This window comes from Sceloporus occidentalis, unplaced genomic scaffold, assembly GCF_023333645.1.
Source record: "Sceloporus occidentalis isolate IW3139 unplaced genomic scaffold, rSceOcc1.0.p SCAF_3, whole genome shotgun sequence".
In the NCBI taxonomy this organism is placed as follows: Eukaryota; Metazoa; Chordata; class Lepidosauria; order Squamata; family Phrynosomatidae; genus Sceloporus; species Sceloporus occidentalis.
This window is the reverse complement of record NW_028316983.1, coordinates 237,384,018-237,405,719: the sequence shown is the minus strand read 5'-3', so window position 1 is coordinate 237,405,719 and position 21,702 is coordinate 237,384,018. Positions and strand designations below refer to the sequence as shown.

The following is a 21,702-nucleotide window of genomic DNA, read 5'->3' as shown; positions in this document are numbered from 1 at the left end:
AAGGACTCGATATGAGTAATCCAACAATGGGGCCCATATACCTTATTCTGTGCACTACCATGGCAGCTCATGAACAGAAGGAAATGTTGTCATTCGTTCTGCTCTGCATTGCTGACATAATGAAACCTGAAAGAAAATTTGTCAGCCCAACCAAATCTTATTGGACCAGAGGAGCCAATAAGGACCCAGCAGGAATTGCTCTTTTTAACTGCTAACTCAGGCTAAATTCCCTGACTGAGCAGTTCTATATGTTCTACTGGTGTATCTGTACTACACAGTTATAGCAAGTTGATACCATGTAAAATTTCATACCTCCATCATGAGAAATCCTGGGATTTGTGCCTTGGTGCTGTAGGTAGAACTCTCTGCTGAATTGCTCTAGTCCAATCCCCAGATTGGACTAGAGTCTGCAAGGTATGCTGGAAAACCTGCCTGCACTATCAGATTAATCTGATTTGACCCTCTGTTTTCATGATACATTGGTTTGTTTTAAATATTTGATCAAAATGCAAATATCGAGATTCCTTAGGATATTTAATCCTATGACAAATAAATCGGTAAAGTGTTGAGACAACTGTGAAATGCCTGAAGCTCCTTTGAGGACCTACTTGTCTATTTACCTTGGCCAGCATCCTGTCAGTGATTGACACATGCATGAGACCCTTTTTAGACAGGCCACAGACAGCTATTCTCCTGTTGTTGTGGTCCATCCTCAAACTTCCCCCCACCTGTCAGTTCTGGAAGGTCCCCTACTGCCATCACTTACTGGTGGGGAGGTGATTCAGACATGAAGATTCAGCTGCTCTGGGGTCCTTGCAGAAAGAAAAGGTGGGTAAATTCTATTTGAGAACATGTCCTTATTCCTTCTCCCCCTCCCACTGAGCTGGGACTGACTCCTTTTCTGTGGTCTGAATCGCCTCCTCCCTTCCTTACTGTTAAGTAACAACATCAGGGGCCATTCCCAGGGTGGGGGTGTGTGGGGTTGCATGCACAGAGTTAGGTGTGTAGAGATATGATCTTGACCATTATTTGTATCTGGTATATCAGAGTTGCAGTTGCTAATGTTAGAACTCAACTCTTCTCTGCTATGTATTATGCTGCCTGCCTCTAGTCCATGAATGAGAATCATTCATCTTTCCAGCTTTTGCTGGATTGCTACTCCCAGCAGCCCTAGCTAGCATATACAATGGTGAGGAATGCTGGGAATTACAGTCCAACAGCATCTGAAGGTCACTAAATTTCCCTTGCAATCACATTTTGCCCACCCCACCCCAGAAGACGTTCCCAAATCATTATATCATAAAATATCCTCCATAAATTTAAATTGAAAATAGTTTATACAGATCTCAGATGGTGATGCCAGGGAGAGCATGTCCCTTTGGGCGGTGTATGTGTGTATCTCTATGTATGTATGTATGTATGTACAGGATAGGTTCTTAATATGGGACAGTGAGGTGGTCAGCAACTAAGATTGTCTCTTTCTCTACATCCTCAAAAACAAACTACTGAATGTGGGTCTGTATTATCTTTGTATGTAAGGTTTTTTTTTAATTTGAAAATATTATATACCACTTATATTTTAAAAAAAAAAACAACCAAAGAGCTGTGCTTCAGTGTTGTTGTGTGCCTGCAAGCAATTTCTAATTTATGGCAATCCTAAAATGAACCTACCACAGTGTTTTCTTAGCAAGATTTGTTCAGAAGAGATTTGCCTTTGCCATCCTATGAGACGGAGAGAACATGACTTGCCCAAGGTCATCCACTGGGTTCCAGTGCTTAAACCACTACACCATGCTGGCTCTCCAGTGATTTGTGTATAAAGAGAAATAACTCCCGTTTCTTGAAGATTTACATGTCCTTCAATGGGTGATTTACTCTTTTAATTTTCCTGTAGAATAGAATAGTTCTCAACCTTTAGCTTTCCAGACATTTTGCATTTCACCTCCAAGAATAACTGTCCATTTGTCGCACTAATGCAAGCTGTATTTTTTAAATAACAGGAAACAAAATACATACATACACACTAGGCAAACACTTTTGCTAATAGTCTTGCAGAGCATGAGCTGGACAAACTCATAAAAATGTCTTTTCCCATCTCTACACATGAGTGTTCCTAGGTAATAAAGCCAACTGGAGTATAAAAAATCCTACATATCCTCTTCTGATTTTGGAGATTTTATCAGCCACACTGTTTAAAGCCTCCATTTGGCAGCAATGAGGGCTAGAGACTTATGGTGTTTTGTTGTTTTTATATAAAAAAATATGAATGCAAAACATTTAGGATGTTCAGTACTATGGCTGATAACTAGGCTGGCCTTTCTCCACTTTTGTGGAACTGAAGAGACTGCGTCTATGATTATGCCTTAAGAATTAGGCAGAACGAAAGTAGCTTATTCAGAGGAGCTGAGTGAGACACAAGTTCTTTGAGAAAGTAAGCAGAAGAACAAACTTACTCATTAATTTCATTCTACATATTCATTATTACAGAAAATAATCATATGGCAATAATAACAATGACAAATGCTTATTGTGATGTATACTTCCCCTGATCTCCTCTGCTGTTAACACTATATTGTGAAACGAGTCACAACAGTAACATCATGTGTTTCAGAGAACATTTTGCAAAAAAATAAAAGTAAAAAATGTCTAATTATGCCTGTAATCATTCCTGACTCCAGTGCTGTGACTCATCTCTTGCAAACATCATCTGTGGTTCAGTGAGAGTTTAATGCCCCCAAATGTTGCCTATTTCTTCCTCCAGGCACAGAAGGCATCATATGTTCCAACTCATTTAATAGAGATCGTAGAAATTATTTTATTTCTTTAAGTTACTGCTTTTGCAGTCAGTTCTAACTCCTAGCAGCCTAGCTTTGCATAGAGGAAGCTAGTGGAATAAAAACATAAGTATGTGGATCAGACCAACTTTCCATCTAACCCTGCATCTTATTTCAAGCTACTAATGTCTAATCAAATATCTCTGGGAAGGCTACTAACACAAAGCAAAGGCCTTCTCCTTCTCATAGTGTTGTTGCCCAGTCACTGATATTGAGTAGGTTCACCACTAGGTTGCTTTGGATATCACCAGCTGCTACTGGTATAACCAATTTGAAACAGGTGTGGGCAAATATGGCCCTTCAGATGTTTATGGACTACAACTCCCAGCACTCAGCACCATTAGCTAGGCTTACTAAGGCTGATGGGAGCTGCAGTACAACACTACCTGGAAGATAACAGTTGCCCACCAGTGTTTTAACCTCCATGCACTAGGTTTTTGTTTTTTTAAGATATCTATGAGAAGTCTGTTTTCCTTTTTTTAAACAAAAATAGTTTTTATTCACTTTAAAAAACACACATAAAAAATAACATACATTCCATTTCCATATACTCAAAGACATTATAACCCCACTGAGAATTCCAGTACACTATAAATTAGGGTTTGAATTAGGAATAGGATTTAACATATACCTCATTCTCAATTAGAATTTTATTTTGGGATAAAAGATATAACCATGGCAAAAATCAATAGATTTGCTGAGACATTTTTGTTTTGACTGTGTGGAACTACAGCACCTGTTTTGGGGAAACTAAAATGTCCCATCCTGGTGCATGAGGATTAAAGACAGGTTAGTGAGAGGCCATCACTACATCATCAAGCAGTGAAATCAAGAAATTAGGTATTGTGTAAAGAAGTAGTTTTAGAGATGGATACAGACATCATAGATTATAGACTTTGTCAATAAGGTCTCAGTTCAAACATCCTGTTCACCATAAAGCTTTGTGGCCAGTCATTTTCTTTCTCTGTCTATACATGGCCACAGAACTACAGTGAAGGCATTCTCACCTGAACAGGTGTAAACAATTTCATCAATTTTAAGCCCCTTGCTATGTGGGCTTCTTTGAAACACATATACAAATAAAGAACAGTCAAGACAAAAATGCCCCAGCAAATCTATTGACTTTTGCCACTGTTATACTTTTTATCCCAGCTGTTATTGTGTATTGAGATAGTTTATGCTATTCAGGGTGGTGGTCCCTAGACCAGTGGTGATAACTGAGCTATTAGCTGCTAGTTCCTCACAAGCTTCCATGAAAGAAAGAAGCCATTGCAGCTATACATTGCCAGTCGTATGTTCATATGCCTTTAAGTCACCTGTTGACTTACAATGACCCCATGAAGTCCATAGAGCTTTCTTAGACAAGGAATACACAGGTGTGGTTTGGCCAGTTCCTTTCACTGAAATATAACCTGCACTACAGCATCTGGTACTCATTGGCAATCTCCTATCCAAGTATTAACCAGAGCGCATCCTGTTTAGCTTCCAAGACCAGATAGTCCTTTTAGGCTATTTAGGCCATTCTTTGGCATTTGGGGGATGGACATTATTGGACTATCATGTCAGATAATCTGAGAAGCACTGGCCTATGTCATGTTTATTTATTTATTCATAATTTTTTCTATGGTGCAAAACACACTGCAGAAATAATCCAGTTTCAGACCACTTTGACTGCCCTGACTCAGTGCTAGGGAATCTTGGGAATTGTAATTTATTGTGGCAGCAGAGCTCTCTGACAGAGAAGGCTAAATGTTTCACAAACTATAGTTCCCAGAATTCCCTAGCATTGAGGCAGGACAGTTAAAGTGGTCTCAATCTGTATTATTTTTGGAAGTGTGTTTTGGACCTATATCACCTTTCAATACAAGAGGAACAGAATCATACCCACTGACAACACATGACTGCTTAAGAAGTGGAACTGCAGCGGAAGGAACCTATTGCATGAAGGCAGCAATTGAATAGCAGCAAGGTTTTGATGGGTTTTGCGTATGAAAGATGCACTACAGTAATGAATGGAATGCAAGCAGCAGCAGGACTAGTACAACTGTTAAAATTTATCCTGTTAAAATTCTGTTTTTCTAGCTTCATGTGATAAAGTCCATAGTTTTTTTATTCTGCTATATTGCAACATTAGGGAAAGAAACAGGTAGAAAAAACAATGAGTGGAAGATTTTTAAAAAAGACATACTAAATTTATCTTAATGCTTACCCCCCAAAATATATAAATAAGTTTTAGTTAATCCATCGTCTGCATCTGCCTTGTAACCACTTAAATATTTTTGCACATTTCCAGAAATGTAGAATGTAAAATATATATATATATTAGAAGGGTGCCTATTCTACATTTCTGGAAATGTGCAAAAATATTTAAGTGGTTACAAGGCAGATGCAGATGATGGATTAACTAAAACTTATTTTATCATTCCCTAGCCCTAATTAGAGTGTGTGTATATTTCTGTGTATGGATATAAATATGATGGAGCTATGTCATTAATTTTCCTTCTTCTTGTTTCTTCCAGACAGCAGCTCAAGCAGTTTTATTTATGTGCATGAATACTGCTGGGATCTTCATTAGCTACCTATCAGACCGAGCACAACGCCAAGCCTTCTTAGAGACCAGAAGATGTGTAGAAGCTAGACTGAGGCTAGAAACAGAAAACCAGAGGCAGGTAAGGTAACAACACTTATATGGGAAATTATTCCTTGTGTTGCTTGCCTTTAATTCTGCTGTTTTGTTTTTTGTTTTTTAGCTGTTTGGCTAGTTTATGTTCCCTGGTGGAATGGCTCTGCCAATATTCCTTTAGCATTATCTATCATGGTGCTGTTGAATCTAGCATTCCACTGATTGATGAAGGCAAACAAACTGAAACTTAATCCAGACAAGACAAAGCTGTTTCTGATCAGTCAAAAGGCAGATTAGGGAATAGAGATTCAGCCTGTGTTAGGTAGGGCTATACTTCCCCTGATGACACAGGTTTATAGTTTTGGAGTACTCTTGGACTCAGCTTTGAAGCTGGAGACCCAGTCTTCTGCAGTGGCTTTTTCACATATAAAGCACCATCTGTGTCCATTCTTTGAGAAGCCAGATCAGGCCATGATGGTACATAGATTGGTTACATCCTGTTTGGACTACTGTAATGTGCTCTACCTTCTGAAGAGTCTTCAGAAAACCCGGCTACTATTCCTCTGTTAATGCTCTGCTGGTTGCCAGTTTGTGTCTAGGCGCAATTCAGAATGTTGGTTATGGCTATCTGGCAGACTGTGTGCCTGGGCCCTGAGTTCATCAAGAGGTGAATGGTTGGTGGGAACGTAAGATGCGCCTTCTCAGTGACTGCCCCTTGACTCTGGGATCCCATTCCCAGGGAGAACAGAATGGCCTCCTCTCTGCTGTCCTTCTTTTGCCAGGCAAATACCTTTTTATTCCAGCAGGCTTCTAAAAGAGAACATTTTAAAAGAATGGGCTGAGGATGCTGTAGTGTATTAAACTGAACTATTTAACTGAGGGTTACTTAAAAAAATTAAATGGTATTTTATCTTTTAAGGGTAGTTTAAAATAATTTTAATATTGTCAATAGTTCAATCCCAATTTAATGTTCACTTTTTGTATGTTTTAGCTGTATTTTTTTACAATTGTAAGCCATCTTGAGTCCCAATTTTGGAAGAAATGTCAGATAGAAAAAATAGACGAGAAGGAGGAGAAGGCTGCAGCATTTCCACACCCTATAGCCCTGCTACTCAGGTGGAAAAATCCAAGTGCATATATATGTATATGTTGCTCCAGTTCCTTGATCTGAATCTTGATTTACACTTTCATGGTAATGTTAGTTCAGATAAAATTCTGATACTATTCCTGCTCTTTTTGATTGTCTAGAAAAAGCTCTTATCCCCTCTGAAATACAGATATACGATGGATGGCACCTGGCTTGATGGCAGCTCATGCGAAAGGGATCTAGGAGTCTTAGTGGTGGCAGCAAAAATAGTCAATACAATTCTAGGCTGCATCATTAGGAGAATACTGTCTAGACTGAGGGAAGTAATAGTACCACTCTATTCTGCTTTGGTCAGACCTCACCTGGAATACTGTGTCAGGTTCTGGGCACCACAATTCAAAAAGGATGTTGACAAACTAGAGCATGTGCAGAGATGGGAGACCTAAATGGAGAAAAGTCTGGAAACCATGCCTTATAAAGGGAGGCTTAGGTAGCTGGATATGTTTAGCTTGGAGAAGAGCAGGTTAAGAGGTGACAACATAGCCATGTTTAAATATTTGAAGGGATGTCATATTGAAGAAGGAGCAAGCTTACTTACTCCTGCTGAAGAGCCTAGGAACTAGACCAATGTGATCAAGATATGAGAAAAAGAGTCCACCTAAACATTAGAAAGAACTTTCTGATTGTAAGAGCTGTTCAACAATGGAACATGTTGCCTCGCAGAGTGATGGAACCTCCTTCTTTGGGGTTTTTGGATCAGTGCTTTGATTGTGTATTCCTGCATGGCAAGGGGTTGGACTGGATGGCCCTAGTAGTCTCTCCCAACTCTATGATTCTATTATTATATTTCTATAGACCAAGACCATGCAGTTTAAAAGCTGCTGTACCACTTTTTTCATGTTAAGCATCAGCACTCTGGTCTTATCATTGCTCAAGTGGAGTGTGTCCTTTTTGTGCAAGCCTAGCTTGTCCCAGAAAGTTCCTCACAAACTCATCAAATCATAGAGTTGGAAGGGGCCACAAGGGGCATCAAGTACAACCCCTCCCCACTATTCAGGAATAAACAACTAAACAACTGAAAGATGTCCATCCAACCTCTGTATAAAGATCTCCAAAGCAGGATAGTCTGCCCCCGAGGCAGTCCATTTTGCTGTCAAATAGCTCCTACAACCAAGAGGTTCTTCCTAAAGATCAGGTGGAATCTCTTTTCTTGTGATCTGAATCCATTGGTTTGTGTTCTAGCCTCTGGAGCAGCAAAAACAAGCTTGTTCCATCTTCTACATGACATCCCTTCAGGTATTGAAATATGGTCATCATGTCATCTCTCAGGCTTCTCATTTTCAAGGTAAACATACCCAGCTTCTTAAGTCTTTCCTCATCAGTTCCTCCAAATCTTTCAGTTAGTACTTATTTTTAAAAAGGACACAAACAATCTCATTTGCACTTCCCAATCTGTTACGCAAAGCAGAACACAGCGATCTTTAAGGTATCATCGTCACTTTGTTCTCTTGCATACCTGACTAGACATTACTTTATCTAGCAGGTTGCATATTTTACAGTACCATCAATCTAGGCTTAGGTTTAGCTCTAGCACAATATCAGAGGAGTGGTTGCCCGCCAACTGGAAGGAGGTTAAGCATGACATGGCTAGTGTTGCTATAGCCTAGGTGTGGGCAGCTGTGAGGGACTTGGGACGCACTAACCCCACCACACCTGCTCCTTTTAAAAAAAATAATTTTTGCCTCAAACACCCGTTAGATGATATGGGGGTATGTTTGGGGGCCTTCTTAGCATGTACAGAAAATTGGGGGGCATTTAGAAGTTGTTGTTTTTTTTAATCTTTTTGCAAAATTTCATTTTGACCCTTGTGGGTCCAGGGAGCTGCAAATGTAGTGGGCATGTCCTTCCCAACCCATAGAGATCATTTTGGAGCATTTCAGTGCAATTGCAAAAAACATTTTAACTCCTAGGTGGAACCCTGGGGACCACAAAAACATCCCTGGTGGTTCTCATGTAGCCTATGGGTCACACTTTGCCTATTCGTACTCTAAACCAAGGTGAGAATCATGCATTCCTCCAAATATTACAGTCCTATAATGGTGATGAATGCTGGAGACTAGTTAAAAATAGAAGACCACCAGGGAAGATCAAGGACCTCCAGGGAGAGCTGTAATTCTGCCTGAAATCCTGAAGAGCTGCTACCAGATAATGTTGGCAGTACTAGGATAATAGAGCAGCAGTCTGACTCAGTATAAGGCTCTATTGACACCAGTAGGGTTGTTTAGGATCATCTCAGTCCCTGAGGTTTCCAAGGCAAAACCAGGGACCTAGGGATGGTCCCTGCTGATGTCATTAACAATGAGGGATTGAGTATCAACCAAAATTGTTCAGCTTGCCACTCAAAAACACATACACATGCAAACCCAGACAGACAGAAGAAAAATTCCTGTTTTAAAATTAAGAAAGAAATCTTATGTAAATGGTCTCTTCCCAGAGCAAATGAAGGGCAGGGATTATTCCTTCTCTCTTAATTTAGGAAGATGTGATTAGGAACATTTAATCTAGCCTACCTGAACCATGGAAATCCATTGAGTGACCTTTCACAAGTTACATACTCTCAACCCTCGAAGTCCCATGATAGGTTCACCCTAGGGTCACCATAACTTGAAAACAGCTTGTTGAAGACAAACAACAACAACTTGATTCTAGAGAACTACATGGTATAGTGGTTTGAGTGTTAGACTAGGACCCTGGAAGATGATGTTTTCAGTCCCTGCCCACCCATGGAAACCATGGAATGACCTTAGGCAAGTCACACACTCTCAGCCTTAACAGAAGGCAGTGGCAAACCCCCTGTAAGCAAATCTTGCCATTAAAACCCCATGATGGGGTCACCATAAGTCAGAAATTTGCTTGAAGGCACAAAACAATAAACTTGCTTCTCCTCAGTGTGAGACAGTCCTGATTAATAATCTGCTGTACCACTTTTTGAGCGGCTTTAAAATCTCCCAGTTTTTCTCTCCTCCCATTTTCCTCATTTGTCCTCACCTTACTTCCATTGGTGCAAACTGATTATAAAGTACAAAAGTAGTTTTGCCCTCAACTCAGCATGCAGGAGAGTAGACGAAGAGACAGAATCTTACTCTTCTCTGTAGATTCAGGGTCTTTGTTTTAATATATTTCAAATATTTTTTAATATTCTTTGTACCCCCAATATATACCTATATGCAGCAGAGGAGTTCTTCACAGATAAGCATTCTAAAAATAGTTGTGCAAATATGAGAAGTCTGATAACCACCTTCATAGATTTTCAGACAAATACTCCACCCTTTAAGCATTGTGACTTTTGGATGAGTTAGATATTTTCTTCTGAATATTCTTTTTGTACACTTGACAACTGCCACAACTATTAATTGAGCTAAAGACCTCCAGATATAAGAGTATGAGTCACAACACTTCAGGCTAAAATGTAGAACTATATAAAGCCGTTATTTGCTCTCCCTTCTCACTCAGAAATAGAGCAGGAAGCTTTTTCCTTCTCCTTGGATTGAGGTGTATGATAAGCACTGACCTGGAGGGATAATTGAGTCTATACTTTCAAAGCAAAGTTTGCCAGAATGAGCAAAATGGATCTTGACATAAAGTCTTTTGTGTGTGAAGTGTTTTCTCTCTCTAGAGTCTCGCCTCAGAACTGGAGTATACTTATGCTCTTAAGTTAGGAGGCAAATGTGGCAAGAGAGAAATATGAAGTGGACTTAGCAGTGAGAAGTGTAGGAGGGGAAAGCTGCTAAAAGGAACCAATCACACTTACCTATTTATTTTTTTTAGTATGACACTTTCCCCCTCCAAAGGATTTCAGCTTTAGAGGAGTGATTTTCCTCATGGGTTTAGCAGGTAGAGCCAACCCCAAATGTTTTGCTCCCTGAGACAGAACAAAAAGTGGTCCCAACCAAAGTAAATGTAAATAATATCCTACATTTGCCCTGTTATTTTGGCACCAATGGCAGAAGATCCCACAAATGGGAATATTTGCCCTCCTCCAATCTGAATAGGAAAGATCCCAGCAGACTGGAGGAAGACAAATGTCTTCCCCATCTTCAAAAAAGGAAAAAAATAGAGGACCCGTATAATTACCACACTATTAGCCTGACATCAATACCAGGAAAGATTCTAGAGCAAAACATTAAACAAACAGTCTGTAAGCATTTAGAAAGGAATTCCAGTCACTAAAAGTCAACATGGGTTTCTCGAAAACAAATCATGATACACACTACTTATCTCATCTTCTAATAAAATTATCAGCTTGGTAGAAGGAGGGAATGCTGTGGGTGTAGTATATCTTGATTTCATTAGGTTTTCAACAAGGTCCCCCCATGATGTTCAGGCAAACAAGCTAGTAAAATGTGGGCCAGACAATGCTACTGTTAAGTGGATTTGACCAACTGAACCCAAAGAAGGCTCATCAATGGCTCCTCTTCATCTTGGAATAAAATGACTAGCACGGTGCTATTTAACATCTTTATCAGTGTCTTAGGTGAAAGAACAGAGGGTATGCTTATAAAATTTGCAAATGACACCAAATTAGGAGGAGTAGCTAATACCCCAGAGGAGAGAATATTTTCTGCATGGCAGGGGTTTGGACTGGATGGCTCTTGAGGTTTCTTCGAACTCTATGACTCTGATTCCAGGATTTATTATTATTATTAACCTTTATTTATGAAGCGCTGTAAATTTACACAGCGCTGTACATACAATCTTTTTAGTTAGACGGTTCCCTGCCCTCGGGTTTACAATCTAAAAAGACATGACACAGAAGGAGAAGGGAGTGGTGGAGGGAAAGGGTAAGAGGTCCAGCAGTTCCTTTCTACCTCCAAGGCCTGGACCAAGGCAGATGGACTGGAGGGAGGGCTTGGCTTCATATTGGATGGTTAATCTTCAAAATTCAAAATTATCTTAATAGATTAGAAAGCTGAGACAAAACTAACAAAATGAATTTCAACATGAAAAAAATGTAAGCTACAGCACTTAGGCAGAAAAAATGAAATGCATAGGTGCAGGATGGGATCTAGGAGTCCTAGTAGACCACAAGGTTAACATCCGTAAACAGTATGATGCAGCACCTAAAAAAGCCAATGCATTTCTATGTTGCATCAATAGAAGTAAAGTGTCTACATCAAGGGAAGTAATACTGCCACTCTATTCTGCTTTAGCCCTCCCTCACCTGGAATACTGTGTCCAGTTCTGGGCACCACAATTCAAATAGGATGTGGACAAGCTGGAGTGTGTTCAGGGTGACCAAAATGGAGTGAAAGGTCTAGAAACTATGTCCCATGAGTAGCGATTTAAGCCCAAAACAGATGGGCCAAAATGGTGCTGTCAGGCTGCATTGGAGGCATGGCCTTGAACGCAGCCTAAAGTTGCCTCAACCCAGAAAAGCCGGTTTGAAAAGGAGCAGAAAAAATACTCCTTTTCAGAAGTCAGTTTAAAATAGTAGTGTTGGGCTGGATCAATGCCACACCTGAGTGGTTGCCGCAGCACTGGGGTGGGCAGCACCAGGGAAGCCCCAATATGCCCTTTTGGGTCAGTCTGCTTTGTATGTTAGAGAGCTGCGTGAAGAGAAGGTTACAAGGTGACATGATAGCCCTATTTAAGTATTTGAAGGTATGTCATACTGAAGCTGGAGCAAGCTTGTTTTCTGCAGCTCCAGAGATTAGGACCCAGAGCAACAGATTCAAACTACAGGAAGAGAGATTCCACTTCAACATTAAAAATAACTTCTTGACAGTAAGAGCTCTATGACAGTGGAATATGCTGCCTTGGAGTGTAGTGGAGTCTCCTTCTTTGGTGGTTTTTAAACAGAAGCTGGATGCCCATCTGTTGGAGATGCTTTGATTATGTATTCCTACATGGCAGGGGGTTAGACCTGATGGCCCTTGAGGTCTCTTCCAATTCTGTGATTCTATGATGCCATAATACAAACACGTCTTCCTAGGAGAAAAGAAAAAGCTTTAAACATGGATTTAAAAGCAAATAATTTGCTGTCTTCTTGTGACATCCAAAATCAGTTTCCTGAAGCAGCTGTCTTACTCTCCCACATGGTAGGGGCAGCCTTGGCAGCAAGGGAGGAAAGAATTAATGCCTTCCTCCTTCCCTTCTGTGATCTCAGTAATTACCAAAGCAGCTGGTGTTTGCATTTCAGTCAGAAGGAAAGATTGTACATTAAATGCAGAGACCCATTTAGCCACCACATTCAGATTGGCACTACGGGGGAATGACTTCAATAGTGAACCCAAAAGACACTGCTGCCTGAGGTGGAACAACAAATAGTTCCCTCAAGATTTACATCTCTAGGTTTTACTGTAAATTCAAGGTAGGTGTGAGCTAGTCAGTGTGGCATAGTGGTTTGAACGTTGGACTATGATTCTGGGGACAAGTGTTTGAATCATCGCTCAGCCAGGGAAACCCATAGGTGACCTTAGGGAAATCACAGCCTCACAGGAACTCAAACGCAAACCCCTTCTGAACAAATTTTGCCAAGAAAACCCTGTGATAGGTGCACCTTAGGGTCACCATAAGTTAGAAATGACAAGGTACACAACAATAACATAAAGTAGCTAAAGTTTGGGATTTTTTTCTTCTTTTAACAGCACTAAAAGTCCTGCAGTCACTTCAAATAGTGTTTTGACTGCTCCATGTTTCCAGGATGAAATGAGCACAGGAAAGACACTGCATCGTGGTATAGCATTACATGCTTACATAGTGTGAGGCAGGGAAGATAGTTGGCTTTATTATTAATATTGAGAAACAAAAGTAAGGGAAGAGACACTGGCATCACTAAAGTTGACATCACCCAGTGCGGACAATCATGGTATCACCCACCCATTGACCTTCTCCCATCCTACATCATACAGAATCCTTAGTAATGTTTTTTTAACCCATAAATCAAAATTCCAGAACCATTAAATGTAATGGCAGTAGTTGTGACATAAACAACTAGCAAAATAAAAATTATACCTTTAAATTACAATATCATAAGCACAACCTAAATTTATTTACATACTTTCATGTGATTAAAGTGAAAATTTTGTGAGATGTGATGTTTTTAAATAAAATTTTAAAAGCATAATTTAAAAACAATAACAGCTGAGGATTCTACTTTCTCTTCCCATTGAGCCTTGCTCCACTCATGCCTTCTATTCTTCTGAACTTGAGGGTTTTAAAGGAACATGGGTGAATACCACAGTTCATGTCTGCCAAAAGGAAGACATTTGAGGAGCAGTGGTGTCACCAGTGCTGTCCGCATCTGGCTCACCCTCCTAGTGACACCTCTGGGAAGGGAACCCTTGGCCATTTGGTCTTTAGCTTTTGAAATTTGCTCAATGCAATGAAGCTGACCCTGCAGCTATTTCAGGATATGGCTAAAGATGAGTGGGTGAATGAGAATAAACAGAACATTTCCCCCTGTGCTCCTATTCTTGAAATGCCTCTGTCCCATATAGTTGCTTTCAGTTTAGTTGTGCCTCTCTGTTGTTTTTCAAACTCCCAACATTAGTAGTGTTACAGATTGTGCCTGTGAAGAACAAACCCCCAAATACAACTCCATCTGTTGAGAAAGCCGTTCCTCTGTTATGCAGCTCTGGCTGCTGTTCTTCAGATATCTTTACTGTTTCAAGGCTATGTTCAAGGCTTTCTGGTTCCAGATTTAAGCAGTGACATACTTCTGTGAGTGGGCCATCATCAATACAAAGTCACATGGAGAATGTCCCTATCACATCAGCTCAAATGGCTTTTGGTTTATTTACTTATTTACTTTTTTATTATATCTAGTTTTCCATATGAAGCTTTGATTAAATATCTTTCACCTTGTCCACAATCAGCAGGGGATGAATGATTTAGCTCAATGTTCCTCAAAGCATCCACTGAAAACTGGTGATAAGCAGATTAAAAGAGCCACTACACAGTCCTTTTTCACTTATTTCAATGTATTTAATCATTTCTTTGTGAGATTTAAGTCATGAGCCCTGCAAATGATCTGAAATAGGCTGCAAAAGAGATATGGTGAAATAGCACCATTGCTGTATCACAGATGGAATATGACATTTTTCTTCCAAGGTTGTTACAATGGATGCAGATTTAACAACCTAATCCTCTGGTTGTTTGCTCACACAAGAGATGGATTTAAATGAATGCAGTGTTAAACCTCCAATTAAAATAATGATTTTTAAAATTTGTTTAATTGTATTGATTTGGGCATCTTGGTTTTATATTTATTTGGACATGTTATGCCACCTTTCAGCTGCAAAGGCCCTTCCAAGGCAGTTCAAAAGGCAGCCTATTCCATTATGGAAAAACCTATTAGAAGCAAGATGTTCTTCCTTCACATTAAATAAAGAATCTCCTTTCTTGTTGTTTGAATCTTCTTGTTCCAATGCTAGTGCCTGAAGCAGCAGTGAAAACAAAGTTCACTCCAACTTTCCTGTGACAGCCCTTCAAATATTTAAATTACCTCTTATTTCTCCTGGCTAAACATATCCAGCTCTCTCAACTGTCCCTCAGAAAACTTGGTTTCCAAATCCTTTATCATTTTGGGGCATGTCAATATTCTCCTTAAACATGGCTCCCAGAATTAGACATAGACTTCCCAGTGAGATTTGCACAAAGTAGAAAACAGTGATAATGTTAAGTCCTTTGATTTGGAAACTACCATATATACTCGTCTTTAAGTCTAAAAATGTATGCCCAAAAATTGACCCCAGTATCCCAGGTCAGTTTATTTACGGATCAGTATGATAATAATATAATATAATATAATAATAATAATTATAATAATAATGATGATTTATTTCTAGCCCGCCCAATCACGAAGAATCCTACAACAATAAAATACATCAAGTTATAATGTGATGGCAGCTCTTTCAGATTTCCCCATGTGGTGAGAAGAGAGTTTCTTTTTCTCTTGAGCCAAGCAGAAAGAGTCCTGAGTGATTAATTGCTATTAAACAACTAAACAGTCCCTCTCCCACCCCCACCGGCTGCCACTGTCTGGGTGAAGGCTGAAACCAAAGTTGAAATGCTGAAGCAAAAAGCCTCAGTTAGCGTCTCTCTTGCTGAATGCACACATACACACATTGAAGGAGCCTCCAAGTTTTACCCTTGACTTATCCACAGGTCATGGCAAAATCCATAATTTTGGCCCCAAAACCTGCCCTCAACTTATTCATGAGGTTGACTTATAGTCAAGTATATACAGGTAATTCTGTTGATGTAGTCCAGGATTACTTTTTTTGTTTGTTTTTTGTTTTGTTTTTTGTTTTTTTGGCCTTAACAATACATTTGGGACTCTTGTTTAGCCTATGGTTTAAGATACCTAGAGTCAGGACAAGTGTCTGTGCACCTACCTAAAATGTATTGCCTCTTGTGTTTGTGGCCTCTCCTAGTTTGGTGGCTTATGCAAATTGGATGTACATCATCCAAGTCATTTATAAAGATGATGAACATCATCAGGCCCATTTGTTCCTTCTTTCCTTTTCAGCCATCCTACAAATGCATTTAATTGTAAAATAGACTGGCCCACATTTCACCAATTTCTCTAGAAGAATACAAGTGGAATTTGGCAAAGACCTTTCATTGTGTGGCAGTGAAGGTGGTGAAAATAACATATTATACCTCTTATATTCTATCTTCAGCAGACTGTCCAACAAAGTTTTTCCATGTGGTGCAGAGCTTGTTGGGGTCAGGCTCAGCGACACTCTTAAGTGCTGTTAAGATCTAGCAGACATGGATTGATTGGTGGGTTAAAGGGTTATTAAATGCCTTACTAGGTCAGGGGGAGGTGTGTGCTGCCTTGAAGGAGGACCTCCCTGAACTTAGAGGTATGTGATAACTACTTGTAATATACAGTCTAACTCTTCTCCAGGAACATACAGTAAGCCTTAAGCAGATTCAGCAGATTCAGAAAAGCTTTATTCAGTAAGTAAAGTTAATCACAGTACATAGGTAGTTGTTGTAAGGACTGAAAGTTTTTTCCCCCAGTTACACAATATCCAAACAATTCATCCATGATAAAAACATTCAGCAACTCAAACCATACATTCTTCCCAGATCTCATCCCTCATGTTTGTGTTTCAGTCTAGCTTCAGGCCAGAGTACTGTACTGCTTCAGGCCAGAGTACCCCACTCTGGGAGAAAGACGTTAGAATGCTACCCTGTTGATCCTCCTAGATCTCTCACAGCTTTTGATCCCATTGATCATGGTATCTTATTGGACTAGCTCTAATGGATGGGAGTAGGAGGCACTATGTTACAATGGTTCCACTGCTATCTGCAAGGTTGATTCTAGAGAGTGGCATTGGGGAAACTCCTGCTCTGCCTCATGGCCATTGTGCTGTTGGGTGCCCAGTCTTGTCTCCGTTGTTGTTTAGCTTCAATCTAAGGCTGTGATGAGAACAGGTCATTAGGAGTTTGGGGGTTGGAAGACATACCTCTCTGCCTCTCCTTGCCATCGGAGTCAGCTGGAAATGTGGAGGTGCTGGAGCAGTGCCTTGCTTGCATCAACAAACACAATCCCTCTGTCAATAAAGAAGGATACCAAAATCACCACCCCCACATTCCACACACATCATTTTAGAGTGATGTACTTACCTCTCTCAGGATAACTTCGTTATGTTAGAACTAATATAAGCAAAGATATTTTTTTAGAAATGATTATGAAGAATAATGACTACTCTCTCTGTGTTTGACTGTTGATTGCTGTGACCAAATAACAAAAGAGGTTCTTTCCATGTCATAGACAAGCATTGTTCTGCCAAATATCCACTGCTATTTATTTATGGAAAGTTCTGAACGCATAAGAATTTTTTGGGAAGAGTATGTGTGTCATATTTCTGATCATTGTACAAATGTACTGCACAAATCTATAACTGCACAGATGTACAAGTGAACAGTTTTCTACTTGGAGTCAGAACAGTTTTTGTTGATGGCATAGAAAAATGTACTTGTTATTCAGCTGATGTTATAAATATTCATAATTTGTGCAAAAATATTATAAAGGATAGCTTGGTGTTTCATATTTATAACATTTGACCTCAGATGTCACCTATTGACGTAAGAGGAAAAAACAATTTTCACTTTAAATGTTTGATGGTTGTTATGAATTCAATTGTGAATTCATCTGATGGAGCTTATGAATTTAAGAGGTTATGAATGTCAACCTTCATGTGTTTCTCTGTACTGCATTTAAGCCAGTTTATTTTAAGAGATGTTTAATAGATAGTCTTTTGTTATTTTAATCCTTAGAATTAAGTTCTCTGCATAAGAGGGCTGGCTTCAATTTTTTCTATCTTTTAAAAAAAAACTTTTTCTCTTTTTGTTGCTTTTGATTTACTGTAAGACAAAGATAGTCCTTGCAGACTCCCAAAGTGATTTCTGTGCCCCCCCAAAATGGAACCCTCTGCTCCACTCTCTAAGCCACTAAAAATGAGAGAGGGAGAAGACAGAAATGGAGAATCAGGCCTCTGGAAGCAGAGGGTGCAAATCTTGACTAAAGCAATCCTAACATTTTGGTTTGGCCCCCAAAATCACTTTCCCTAAAACAGGATGTATAGCCAAAATAGAAGTCTGGCTCATCAGGGAGGCAAATAGGATAGTTGCAGCCCATCTCTTGTTTAAAATATATGCATGCAGTGGTATTCTGTAGCACCTTTGAGACTAACTGAAAGAAAGAAGTTGGCAGCATGAGCTGTCCTAGACTTGAGCCTATTTCCTCAGATGCATCTGAGACGATAGCTTTTGTAGACTTGAACCTACTTCTTCAGATGCTGTCAACTTACTTCTTTTGGTTAGTCTCAAAATCCCATTGCATACTGATTTTCCAGCTATGCCTTTGAAATTTAAAATATGTGCTGTATGTGTCATCTGCCATGTGCCATCTGCTGAGGAGTGGCTCCCTCTGTGTCCCACCAGTGGGAGGACCTTTTCAATTGTGGCATCCTAGTTGTGGAATGATTTCCTTTGGGAGTCTGGGTTCAATCCAGCATAAAGTAGACACATGGCCAACCCTGTTTTTTGTTCTGACATCAAGTAAAAACACGGCTTGTTATTAAAACGTTTGAGGCCTAATTGATTTATTCCCAAATGCACATGGTTTTAAATTGTTTTAATATTTTAACCCTGTTTTAATACGTTAAATAGCTTACTATGCTTGTAGGATGTACAAGTTAACATTTTAAGTTGTTTTAAATTTTGAATGGCTTTCAGCTGTTTAATTAATTTTATCTTCATGAGATCCCAGAATATAGGTTGGAATATAAATGTTTTAATAATAAATGAATACATCAATAACCTCTGTTTTGGGGACCACCACCTCCCCAATCTCTTATTTTATTATTTCAGGAGAGGCTGGTCCTATCTGTGTTACCTAGATTTGTAGTGCTGGAAATGATTAATGACATGACCAATGTGGAAGATGAACATTTGCAGCATCAGTTTCACAAGATCTATATTCACCGCTATGAAAATGTCAGGTAAGAGGGAGCATGTGTCTGCCTGTCTGGTTTCCCCCCTTTAACGATCTTTTCTTCCTGGCTGAATGTCAGCTGGGTGCTTCTGTATGTGTCCTCTTTTGATCAGTTCATTAATCACTGTTCTAGAATGTTGGAAGGTTTTTGGGTCCCCCCCCCCCTTTTTTCCCCCACCATCTTCTCTTTAGTAAGAGAACATTTCATGCAGTCCCACATCCACCCACCCCTGTTCACCAGAGCACCTTGGTGACTCTTTGCTTACTACAGACCTTCTGCTTCTGCTTACTTCCATGACAGTGAATGATGCTTATTCATGACAGGAGGGGTGGAATCCACCAAGTGATGTTCCAGTTTTCCAGCAGTCCACTCTGTGCCATCCAAAGCATGTTTACTTTGATGTAAATCTCATTGGAATTAATGGCACTTGCTTCCATGTAAACATGATTAGGCTAAGCCTGTAATCTTTCTGGTGCAGGCTCTGCCTGCCAAATTACATAGGCAGTTCAAGCCCCCTGGGTAGCACAATTCAAGGCATGGAAAACTAATCCTTCCTAGCTAATGTCCATGCAAGAAAGGCCACCTGGGAGAGAAAGTGAAACAAAAACCCCAGAAACAACATGCAGGAAGGAATAACCCTCTTGAATATGATGATGCCTCATAAAATCTAGATAGCCACTAGTGCTGGCAACCAAGGGTGCTCTGTGATACTGTTCCAGTTTAAATCTTGCCTTTAGCTAATTGTTTATGACTGTGGAGCATCTTTTCTCAAAGCCAGTACAGTTTGTGAGGCACAAATATAAAGCATCTCACCCAATATGTATGGCATCCCACTGGGGGTTTAATCACACACACCCCCATTTTTTTCCCTTTGCTATCCAACTACTAATGCAAAAGCAGAAAGGCTGTCAGTCAACTGCTCATCCAGTTTGTTTCTGTAGGTAGAATGGGGAGGGTACCATCTTGTCCTTTGACTCAGGTAGTAAGATGATTTGGGATGGCTCTGCTTCCACTGTCTTTGAAATCCAGTTTGGAAACATGTCTTCATATGTCCCACAGTTCCAGGAGTCCCAAAAGCATCTGCTCAATTGACAGGGGGTTAAAACAACAGTTGAGGAATCCAAAAATAGGAAGGACAATAGTAAAGGCCCATCAGTTTCCCCATTGTCTTCAGAATTACCACAGTCACTCACTTTTTTCAGATTCAGATTTCAGATTTTTTCAGATTCACTCAAGACTATAGTCGTGCCCAAGAACATCTGCCTACTCTGAGCTTTTATTTTGCATAAAGACATCCAGAAATCTATCATATTTTGTGAAAGCATGTTTCAAAAGAGCTGCTGATTACAAGAAGGCAACAGCTCCTGAACTTAAAAATAACTATTCTTATTTAATATATTCTTCTGCAATTAACAATTTCATATATACTCAAATGCACAAACAGTTCAGATGAGTGGCAAAGTTGTAAACAATTATTTTGTTTATGAAGAAATAGCAGTTTTTCTTTTTATCTGCTTGGGGCTTCACCTACAGACACAATTGCTCTTCTTAAAAAGAAAAAAATGCCCATGACTTTGGCATAATGTATAACATTATTATTTCAGTTGCTTTCTCTGATGACTATCTAAATCAATGTTAATTTTCCTCTTTCCATTCTGTGTTCAGCATTCTTTTTGCAGATGTAAAAGGATTCACAAATCTCTCTACAACACTCTCAGCCCAGGAGCTGGTCCGAATGCTAAATGAACTCTTCGCCAGATTTGATCGCTTAGCACATGTGAGTCATGTTGTTAATTCATTTTCACTAATTCAATATTTAATAATATTTGGTGTTTATAGTACAATGGGATGATTCAACAAGCTCATGGCTATAAAACAGGACTACAGTAACTACTATTGATATTCATAATTAGATAAACAGAAATTGTTTACAAAATCTGCTAAAGCTGGCTTCTGTGTCCACTCAGGCTCCCATTCTGGAAACTCCATGTGATGCTTTAACTTGGAGAAAGAAAAGGCAGAAGTGATTTCAGACAAATGAAGGAGGAAGTAAAAGCCTAAGCATAGCAGTCTATACAGATATTTTTAAAAGGAATGGAAAGTCTGTGTGGCTGTTTATCTGCTTGTTCCTTACCTGGTTCTGCATTCTTACTAGAGCACTAATGTATTAATTTCCAGTGAGAAAAGAAGATGTGATTTTGTGAGAAAAGAAGGTTTATTTATTGTGCAAGATCACAGTGGCTCAGCATATGAGCCGTCATCCCAGATTTTAGCCCTAATAGGTATATAAAAGTCTTATGCCTGCAGTCTCAAGATTAGTGGCCACTGGTGGGCATCATACACAGCTGGTAGGCTATATTTGAGTTGATGCATTACACATTTTGCAAAATTATATGAGATGCTGTACAGCTTAACCTCATGTTATTAATAGTGTGTGCCCTTTTTTGACTGGACAAAATTATCTTTATAAACAGACTGTTGGCTCCATTCCCATTTTTCATACTTTCACCAACTGCTAATTATCCTTAAAGATTGATGATACTGTATATCCAGATGTCTCATACCTGGAGCAGTTAGTAATTACATAAATGCCTTTTCAAAACCATAGTCCTTAGATGAGATCTCATGATTGGCTGTTTGCAA

General features: G+C 39.5%; 1 protein-coding gene across 3 annotated transcripts in view; it reads left to right on the top strand.

Annotated features, from left to right (window-relative positions):
* The window catches only part of ADCY8 (adenylate cyclase 8), a 131,246-nt gene that overhangs the window by 42,869 nt on the left and 66,675 nt on the right, over window positions 1–21,702 (top strand). For all 3 annotated transcript variants that reach the window (XM_089517973.1, XM_089517971.1, XM_089517970.1), the window contains exons 2-4: window positions 5,354–5,503; window positions 18,935–19,065; window positions 20,725–20,836. In XM_089517973.1, the coding sequence (XP_089374099.1) occupies window positions 5,354–5,503; window positions 18,935–19,065; window positions 20,725–20,836 (393 nt within the window). The remainder of the gene's footprint in view (window positions 1–5,353; window positions 5,504–18,934; window positions 19,066–20,724; window positions 20,837–21,702) is intronic.